At 40.2% G+C, this 9,959-nt stretch overlaps 1 protein-coding gene across 1 annotated transcript; it reads left to right on the forward strand.

Moving 5' to 3' along the window:
• The first annotated feature begins 1,922 nt into the window (after positions 1–1,922).
• SERPINB2 (serpin family B member 2) lies at positions 1,923–9,523 on the forward strand. The gene is made up of 7 exons (XM_016223500.2): positions 1,923–2,090; positions 3,978–4,094; positions 5,284–5,412; positions 5,909–6,026; positions 7,901–8,043; positions 8,624–8,788; positions 9,119–9,523. Exons 1-7 carry the CDS (start codon positions 1,923–1,925, stop codon positions 9,521–9,523), a joined length of 1,245 nt encoding a protein of 414 aa, XP_016078986.2.
• The last annotated feature ends 436 nt before the right edge of the window (positions 9,524–9,959 follow it).

The raw sequence follows: 9,959 nt of genomic DNA on the forward strand, positions 1-9,959 counted from the left end.
GAAGATCAGAGTATGTGTCTCATAGGAATCCTGTGAAGATTAAACCGTAAGAAGAGGTGAGAGAGTTTCAGGGACAAGTGTCACTTAATTTACTGTTTTGTCTTGATAATGTATGTTATCAGGTAGCATTTCAAGTGAGAAATGTTGGTACAAATTGTAATCACTTTCTTATAAAGAAATGCTCATGACTCAAGTGTTCACATAAGACATCCGAGGGTTAGGCAGAGGAGTGAGTGCTGGCCCGGCTGGGGAGCCCTGCCGTGTGAACCTAGACGGGAGCCGCAGGGCATGCCTCTTCCTGGGCCACCCAGCTCCTCCCCAGCTCTGGGAAACCACTTCCACAAGAAAGTTTCCTGTGGAATGATGAGTGTCCGCGTCGTCTGGTACACATATATTTTGGTAATTGTAGGGTGTGTTATAAGCCATTACGAAAGCAAAACATGAAGAAAGAAAGATGATCATTGGCCAGTACCCACAGATTCCCCCACACGCCTGGGTGTGTCCAGGCATTTGGCTGCATGTGAAACCTTTGGTCATGGCAGGCGTGGCTGTCATTTTTATTCAAGTGGTTGATCTGGGGGGTGTGTGTGTGTGTGTGTGTGTAGGGGGCAGGTGTGGGGCATGGGACTATGAAAGCCCTAACCCTCGAACAATGAGTCCAAGCCACTTCCAGAAGCAGGAAATTTGAAACATTTACCATCTCCCTGGGGCCAACACAAACATGTGTGCGTGTGGCAGTTTGAATCTGTGTGGACTTGCCTGTGTGTGTGGTGTGGATTTGCAGGTGCAGCACAGAGGTTCAGAGCATGACCCCGAGGGCAACCCACTGACTTCAATTCCTAGTCCTGCCCCTAGTCAAGTTACACTGATCACTTCTCTTATCCTCTCTGTGCAGCAGTTTCTTTCTCTTTTTTTTTAAACTTTATCTTTATTGTTGAAAGCATTACAGATGTCCCCTTTTTTCACCCATTGGCCCCCTCCCCCCACCACTCCTACCCCTTCCCCAGGACTTCACCGCATAATCTGTGTCCATGGGTTGTACACATATGCATATAAGTTCTTTGGTTAATCTCTTCCTGCCCACCCCTTCCCTCTGAAATATGTAGGTCTGCTGCATGCTTCAATGCCTCTGGGTCTATTTTGTGTGCCAGTTTATTTTGTCCATTAGCTTCTTCTTAAAGAAGACTCTTCAACATTTCCTTTCATACTGGTTTGGTGGTGATGATCTTTAGCTTTTTCTTGTCTGTGAAGCTCTTTATTTCAATTCTAAATGACAGCTTTCCTGGGCAGAGTAATCTTAGTTGTAGGTCTTCGCTTTTCATCCCTTTGAATATTTCTTACCACTCCCTTCTGGCCTGCAAGGTTTCTGTTGAGAAATCAGCTGGAAGTTAGTTACGTACGAGGGAGCACCCATGCAGCAGCTTCTTTCTCTGTAAAAGAGGAATTAGCAGTGCTTTCCTTGTAGGGTTTTGGTAAGGATAAAATGGTTAGTACAGGTAAAATGTTTAGAACAATCTCTCTTGTATAGTAAGATTCAGTAAGTGCTATTTATTGTTATTGCTGTTATTATTTTATTATTATTATATGAAGTGTCACTACTCATCATATGACTGCTCACTATATCTCAGGATTGGCTACATAATTTGCAGAACCCAATGCAAAACAGAAACGTAGAACCCATTGTTTAAAATTGAGAATTTCAAGATGGTTACAGCACAGCTTTGTACCAAGCTTGGGCCCATATGGCAGCACAGGCCACACGAACCTAATGCTCCACTTTGTGTTGTCATGAAGGAAGAACAGAGAGGGAGCCTCTGCCCTGTGCAGGGTACGGCCTGTACCCCTCTGCTGACATCACCCAAAGTATTGTATCATCTTTTAGAACTATGTTTTCTTCCTCACTTTCCCTCTAGATTGGAACAATGGAAGACCTTTATGTCGCAAACACAATTTTTGCCATCAATTTCTTCAAGCATCTGGCAAATACAAGCACCACCCAGAATCTCTTCTTCTCTCCATGGAGCATCTCATCCACCATGGTCATGGTCTACCTGGGTGCCAAAGGCAACACTGCAGATCAGATGGCCAAGGCAAGTTTCTGTTGAAGCTCCATATAAGGACTGAAAGATTCCCGAACTGATTTGTAGAACTGCTCTGAGTGTAAGCTTGAGAGAACTTGGCAGTCTCAAGGTCAGCAATCATCACCTGCCATTACCACATGAGTTCCTTAGATTTAAATCTACACAACAGCTAAATCATGAACCATCTACTGTAGATAGCAAAAAGGCGTATCAGAGTTTCTGATATTGAGGGCTGCAAGTGATGAATAGTAACCACATCTAACATTATAATAATATAATGTTTATATTTTTTAAGTGTTTTGCATGCTTTATGTCTCTTTTTGTTTTAAGGCAAGTGCCATTTTTTAGGTGGGAAGACTGACCTGGTGAAGGTAACACCTTTCCTAGGTCTCCTAAGCTTTCCTCACTTCTAGCTCAGGCACCTTCCATTGCTCAGCCACTGTGATGTGTTTGTTGCCCATTTGCAGAAAGAGTTCCTCCTAATAGTTTTAAGAGAGTGTCCCAAGGAGAAAAAAATGCCCCAGAGCCTTGGTCACCACGCTCTTAGAGATACACAGAGAACAATGTTGACTCAGCCATGTTATCAACCTCTTGAGATCATGTCAACAAAATGGGGCCTGGCCTGATAGTCAGTCTTCAAAATCAAAATAGACAGGGTGTGAGACAGCTGGCTTCCTTCCTGGGTGAGTGGACACAAGTTCAGTCAGGGAACCCTTTTACTGAGACTAGGACTTTGAAAATACATTGGACTATTTCAGCTGCACATTGCAATCAATATTCCTATGAGATGAATTCAACACAATGAAAATTCATGTGATCCTATTATTTCCTAGGTCAACGACCCAGGAGGTCACCCTATAATTAAAATTCTTTTACATACACATGTACATGAACATTAAGATGGAATGTTCTGTTTTCTCATGGGCACACATTGTGCTTTCAGTCATACCAAAATGCCTCTGGCCACTTTCAGGTTTCCCATGAGAATTGTACCTGAGTGTATATATATCTTCCCCAGGTACACAGTGATCCATTTAGAATGGACCTTGTTTGAAGAGAGTGTTGGCCAACACCTTCACGGGAGGAAGGGGATGGCTGCATCACTCCCTGTACTTGTGGCAGTTCAAACATCAAGACTTACAACAAAGCTTAGTTGCTCAACTCTGATACCAGCAACATTTTGCAACCCTCCTTCTCCTTTACTTTCTTGGCCTTGAAAAAAATAAAGATGGTGAACTGCATTGATAGCTTTAGAAAACAGCAGGGTCTTAATTTTTTAAATGTAAAGAAATCAGTAGCACTCAGAAGCAATGTATTTTGAGGGCAATTGCTAAATGAAATACTCTAAGTAGTTAAAATAAAAAAATTGATTTTGATACCAAAAGAAAATTAGCATATGGGTTGCTCTGGCCACAAGACAGCCTCTGGGTACCTGGAAAGTGCTTGAGCACGTGGGATGATGCCAAGATTTTATATCGTTTTCCTGTAGCTCTGCTGCATGGATAGATGTTAAAATTCAAAGGGAAATTTCATTAATTCCCTACTTAAAAGAAAGAAGATAAGCTCTTTGTCTTGGAGGAGGAAGCACAGATTTTGGGGACAAGACCTACCTGTGTTTGATGGTGGCTTTGCCACTCTTGATGAGGTGTGAGTGAAAGCATTGAAGCTCTCTGCGCCTAGAGACTAATGACTAATATGTAGACGAGTATAAAATACCTCATACTGACTCCTGTGAGGGAAATTTCGGTTGGCTGACACTTACATGTTACATATAGAAAGTATCTACGCTTGTACCCCATACACAATGGCAGACCACTGAGAGGTACCTGTTGGCAGTGGTTTAAGTTAAGTAATTTAGCAGGAAAATGTAACCATTCCTTCTAATTCCAATTGTAGGTGCTTCAGTTTAGCAAAGTTGGAGTCCATGAAGTCACCCCAGTGACCCCAGAGAACGTCACCAGTTGTGAATTCATGCAGCAGGTCCAGGTCACTTATCCTGATGCTATTTTGAAGGTATCTGATTCATTCATTCATATTTCTTTCGTATTTTATTTCTAAAATCTTCTTGCCTTAAAGTCACAATGTTAGACTGAGAAGGAACTTAGTACAACTTCCCCCAACTCCCAGAAAAAACACCTAAGACTCACAGCCCTTAAGCAAATATTCTCCGGTCCCACCACTAAGAAAGGACAGAACCAGGGCAGAATGCAGGCTTCCTGACTTCTGTCACACCACCTTGCCGCTAGTTGGGCTTGTATAACTTATCCTAAATCCATGGTAGAGGAGACTCCTAGAATACACAAGCATGCACGCAGATTTCCAGAGCGGAAAGGGTAAGGAGGGCCAGGTAGCTGAGGAATGGAGAAGGTCAGGCTCGAAGACTTCCTGAGAGGCCAATGACCTCTAGATATCCTTCCCATATCCCTCTATCTATCTAGCTAGCTAGCTAGCCACCATTTATTATCTATCTATCTATCCATCTCAGGTAATATTATCCTTTCTCAATACTCCACTCCTTAATTACCAGCTATCCAGCTGAATTATAAGAACTGGACCAGATGTGATCCTATTGGTAACCGACTTCCATAATTACCCTCCTGAGTGAGGTTATGTGGAGACATCTTCCATAGCCCTACTTGGGAACACTAATGTCCCATCTGTGGAATTACGGGCTAAAGGAGGTGGAGAGGGCCCATATATGAAGATTCAGCCATATCTCTGGAGACAGCTGGCAGTCACCTGCAAGGTTCTGTCTTCTGCTGTGACTGAGTCCTATGTCTGTCATCATGTTTACAAACTTTAGGTACATTTCTATGATACATGATCTTTATATTGCACTGTGTGCCCACCACCCAAAATCAAATAATCTTTTGTAAAGTAACATATTAATATAATAAAAATTTCTAAGAGACCTTAAAGTTTAGGAAACTATAAAAGGAGCCTCACTTTAATCTAGGATGTTGGTTACTTCATGGTTAAATCCAATCCATAGGCAAAATATGAAACAAGCAAAATATTATCTTGTTAGTTTTACCCTGAATCCATATCAAAAGTATTTCCTCGGGGATTCCTCTAAAGTGTCATTAAAAAGTGTATATTAATACAGCATTTTGATGTTGTATAGAAAAAATACCACTGCTTAAGAGATATCCTGCTTAGAAGTCCCGTGTTATATAAAGAGGCTCTCTCCTTTCTGTTCAAGGTACAAGCTGAGGACACAATCCATTCAGGTTTCCGTTCTCTCATCTCTGCCATCAACTCGTCCACGGGGGGTTACATATTGGAAAGTGCCAATAAGCTGTTTGCAGAGAAGACGGCGCAAGTCAGGGAAGTAAGTACAGCCTGTCATCGAAATGGCAGGGCCCTGCCCCTGCGGTGAGGACACTGCCAAAGCTGTTCTCTAGGATTCACACTTACAGGGAGTCAGAATTGCCCAGGGCTCCCTAGGACTCCCTAAGGCCACTGGTCATGGCAGTGGCCCTGAGCTCCCCCTGTCGGTGCTTCTCTCCCTGCTGCAAAAGTCCCACTTGCAGGGCAAGTCAGGAAGGACACAGCTGACTTCTGGAGCCACGTCCCTCTTTCTCAGTGTCTATAATGTGAAGAGTGCAGGGGGACAAGAGTTGGGGCTGGAGTATGGGGAAGGGGGTCCACTGAGTGCTCATAATCTGCACCATTTTCTCTTTCAGCAGCCCCCAAAGCCAACCTCCACCCACCCCCACCCCAACCACAGGCCCCCCAGTATTGACAGGAAGCCCATAATTCACAATTACCCCAAGGCTTTTCAGCACACACTCCATGTAACCTCCTGCATTTTTCTTGCCTTAAAGGAATACATACGCCTCTCTAAGAAATATTACTCTGCAGAGCCCCAGGAAGTGGACTTCCTAGAATGTGCAGAAGGGGCCAGAAAAAAGATTAATTTCTGGGTTGAGACTCAAACCAAAGGTAAAACCAAGGAAATATTTTCTGTTCTTCTTTCTGCTTTGAAAACTCTGATCTGTTTCTTGAAATCATCCTTGAAGTTAGCCTTTAATCCCTTAAAATTCATTCAACCTTAGTTATTTTGTTAATGCAACTTTATTCTTTTTTAGCTGAGTGATGTTTTAATTGAGATCTACTAATTAAATACTCAAAGAATTGGATCTTGGATAGTGCATTAGAATAGACTATGAAAGACGGCAGATGTTTTTAAACATAGGAAACATCAGTATTGAAATAATTGTGACACTCTGTTCACTGTGGACAAAAAGAAAAAAAAAGAAAAAAGATTTTCTTAACTTCTGGGTTTAAAACATCATTTCCAGAAATAGTTTTGTCTCTTGGTTTGTTAGCTACCATAATGGAAACAAAGCACATGAACTAAGTTCTATAGAATTAAAAAAAAAAAAAAAAAAATGTCTCTCTGAAAGTAGTTGTTCTATTTATACTACTTCTTCTTGTCTACTCTGGATTTTTAAACCGCTGTCCTAAAACACCAACAAATGACTGCCACAAAGATGCAGGAAAGGGAAGATGCACAGAAGTGAAAGTAAAATTGATGTGCAAGATTAGAGACACATGAAAGTTTTGCTTTTTGAGAACAGCATAAATTTTCTCTATAAGCACTGGTTGTGTCGAATGACTGTGCATGAATCGGTTATATGGCCAAAAGGCCAAGGAGTCATTGAGGCTGATTGTTTTACCAAACTTTTTGAGGATTTGAGAGAATTTTCTGTTTTCTTTGTTATGATCAAATACTGGTTTTGCCACATGCATCATAAAGTTAAATAAAACGTTAGTAGATTTAAATAGTAACCAAGAATTTTAATTGCCTGGGGGATATATTGAGTGGAGATATTGAATGGATATAGTGAATCTGGTCAGACTGCAGTGACCTTTTTATTAGACTCTTTCCTGTCAGTAGGACCTGAGGGTGGAGGACAGTGGGGACAGAATCCTGACCAGCTCCCCAAGACTGTAGCCTTGAGAAGATTGCTAACCTCTCTCGTTATGGTGTCCTTTTGTGTAAAATGGCACTAATACCTAATAGGGTAGCTGTGGATTCAATAAAATAATGTATTTAGTGGTTGAAATATGGCAGAGTAGGTATTCACTATAAATGGGCTGTTTCTTAAACCAATTAAAAAAAAAAAGCTATCACACTCAGAGGTTTGCATTTCTGAGAACCTTCGCCGCTCACTCATTCTCGGTATTGTCAAGTACTTCACATTATTTAGCTCTATTAGAAAACTCATCGCATGTTTCTCACAACTGGTTTTGAACGTCACTTCCAATAACACTCTCAGTCCCACCGGGACATTTCCTCCTTGCTCAGTTCATGGATCTGCATTACTCCTAGTGTAGGTCCAGCCTAAACTTCCAAAAAATTGTTTTAATGAATCATTGGGTCATAGACTGCTGAGACCAGATCTAGCAGGAGCACTTCGGGACATACTGTGGAAAGACACCTTTGTCTTCCTTAAGAGACTCTTTCACTTCCATCTGAATTAAATAACTTTATACAACTATAAAGCTGAGAAAACAATATAAAAGGAAGTGAAAATCTCAACTGCAAATTTGATAGTAATTCTAAATTTTAAATGCATTACCTCTTCATTTTCTCTTGAATTTTGAAAAGCTTCTGAGGAATTTGCTCAGATTTTTACTTGTGCTTTAAATAAATCAAGAGGAAAACTTGAGCTTGAAGATCAACATCTTTGTAGAGTTTAACAAATGTGTCTACTGAGTTTGATGGCAACTCGAAAGAGTCAAGAAATTATAGTAACTTCACCTTCTTTTATCATGAGACCTAAACATCTTTTCTTTTTTTTTTTTTGTAGGTAAAGTTTTAAACTTGTTACCTGAAGGTTCTGTGGATTCGGAGACCAGGATGGTCCTGGTGAATGCTGTCTACTTCAAAGGAAAATGGAAAACTCCATTTGAGAAGAAATTAAGTGGGCTTTATCCTTTCCGGGTGAACTCGGTATGAGACAAGACAGATTAGCCTAATGTGTATTGGAAAAATAGAGACCACTGGTTGATGTCACTACGTGACATGCCAGTTATAACTTATGGACACTGGACAGTTGATTAACTCTTTCAAGCTGCTGAATATTACTCAGTAATTTTATAAGGTCATATGAGTGAAGTTGAAAAGCCATGGGCTGTATACTTAAATCCTGGACTCAAATGTAGGCTCTATAATTTACCAGCCATAATTTTACTTATGTTCCATGAGTTCCATCTTTTGTCAGTGAAATTTGGATAATAATAGTATCCAACTCAAAAGGTTGTTGTAAGGATTCAATGAGATTTAGCAGAGTTCTTGGCCCATGGTAGGTACTAAACAAATATTTTAGTATTATTATTATTATCCAGAATGGGTATAACCTTGAAAGGTAATAAGATCAGAGACCTGTACAGTACACAAATAATTTATTTTGTTGATTTTTAAAAGCATAGTTCTTAAACCCTAAAGCAGAGCCCATTCTCTTTTATGTCTAACTGTAAATCTCTTGACATCTTAGTATTAACTTTCATATTTTACTCTTTAATCTTTTTAGACTCAGCGTAAATCTGTACAGATGATGTACTTGCACGAAAAGCTGAACATTGGGTACATAGAAGACCTAAAGACTCAGATTCTAGAACTCCCATATGCTGGAGATGTCAGCATGTTTCTGTTGCTTCCAGATGAAATTGCTAATGTGTCTACTGGCTTGGAGTTGGTAAGCCATTCCAACTTTAATTGTTTTAGATTTCTGGGGCTGAACTTACCTTTCATGATGAACTTGTCTACACCTTAAGAAATGGTCTGCAATTTCTTACAGAAATATGTGAATTGGTTGATAGTAAGTGTGGCATGTCTCAAACTTTCATTCAAAGCCTTAAACTTATGTTATACCTATTGCCTTCTTGCAAAAACTTTACCAATCTATTAAATTTTTATATCACCCACAATGGAGTGACATTAAAGTCACTAATTTTTTAACATTAGACTTAGAAGTTGTTTTTCTACTTTTCTAAGCACTCACTGGCATGTGTTTTTGGATTTCTAGCTGGAAAGTGAATTAACTTATGACAAGCTCAACAACTGGATCAGCAAAGACACAATGGCTGAAGATGACGTTGAAGTATACCTCCCCCAGTTCAAATTAGAAGAGCACTATGAGCTCAAACCCATTCTGAGAAGCATGGGCATGAATGATGCCTTCATCAAAGGCCAGGCCAATTTCTTAGGAATGTCAGAAGAAGATGACCTGTTTCTGTCCGAAGTGTTTCATCAAGCCGCTGTGGATGTGAATGAGGAGGGCACTGAAGCAACCGCTGGCACCGGGGCTGTCATATCAGGGAGAACCGGTCACGGAGGCCCACAGTTTGTGGCAGATCATCCTTTCCTCTTCTTTATAATGCACAATACAACCAAGACCATTCTCTTTTTTGGCAGATTTGCCTCACCCTAAAATTGGAATTTGTAGCATGAGTTATAAGCCTCAGAATTGCTATAAGTACCAAAAATTTAGGGACTTTTTCTATGTGTTTCTGTTTTCCCGAACAACTTCTACTACACACTAAATGTAAATACAGAAATAACCAGACAACTGTCAATCATAACATTGCAACCCTATTAATTGTCTGGTTTCCTAAAATGGGATGATGTTGCATTTACTTCTCCCTTACTTTTAGTTTATTTTATAGCATTAAGTGTTATTGTATTATTTATTATTTTATATAATTTTTATTATTGGTGTCTATTTAATGTAGCTGATACAGTTATAGAAACAGATGATCAGTTATGTTTCATTCTAAGGAAGTGCATTTATTTTTATGAGGAAGGATGAGTAGGCGTCCTGCCATCCCCTTCTGTGATAAAAACCTGGAAGAAAGCGTTGAGCAACA

The sequence above is a fragment of the Miniopterus natalensis genome, chromosome 7, assembly GCF_054644295.1.
Source record: "Miniopterus natalensis isolate mMinNat1 chromosome 7, mMinNat1.hap1, whole genome shotgun sequence".
Classification (NCBI taxonomy): Eukaryota; Metazoa; Chordata; class Mammalia; order Chiroptera; family Miniopteridae; genus Miniopterus; species Miniopterus natalensis.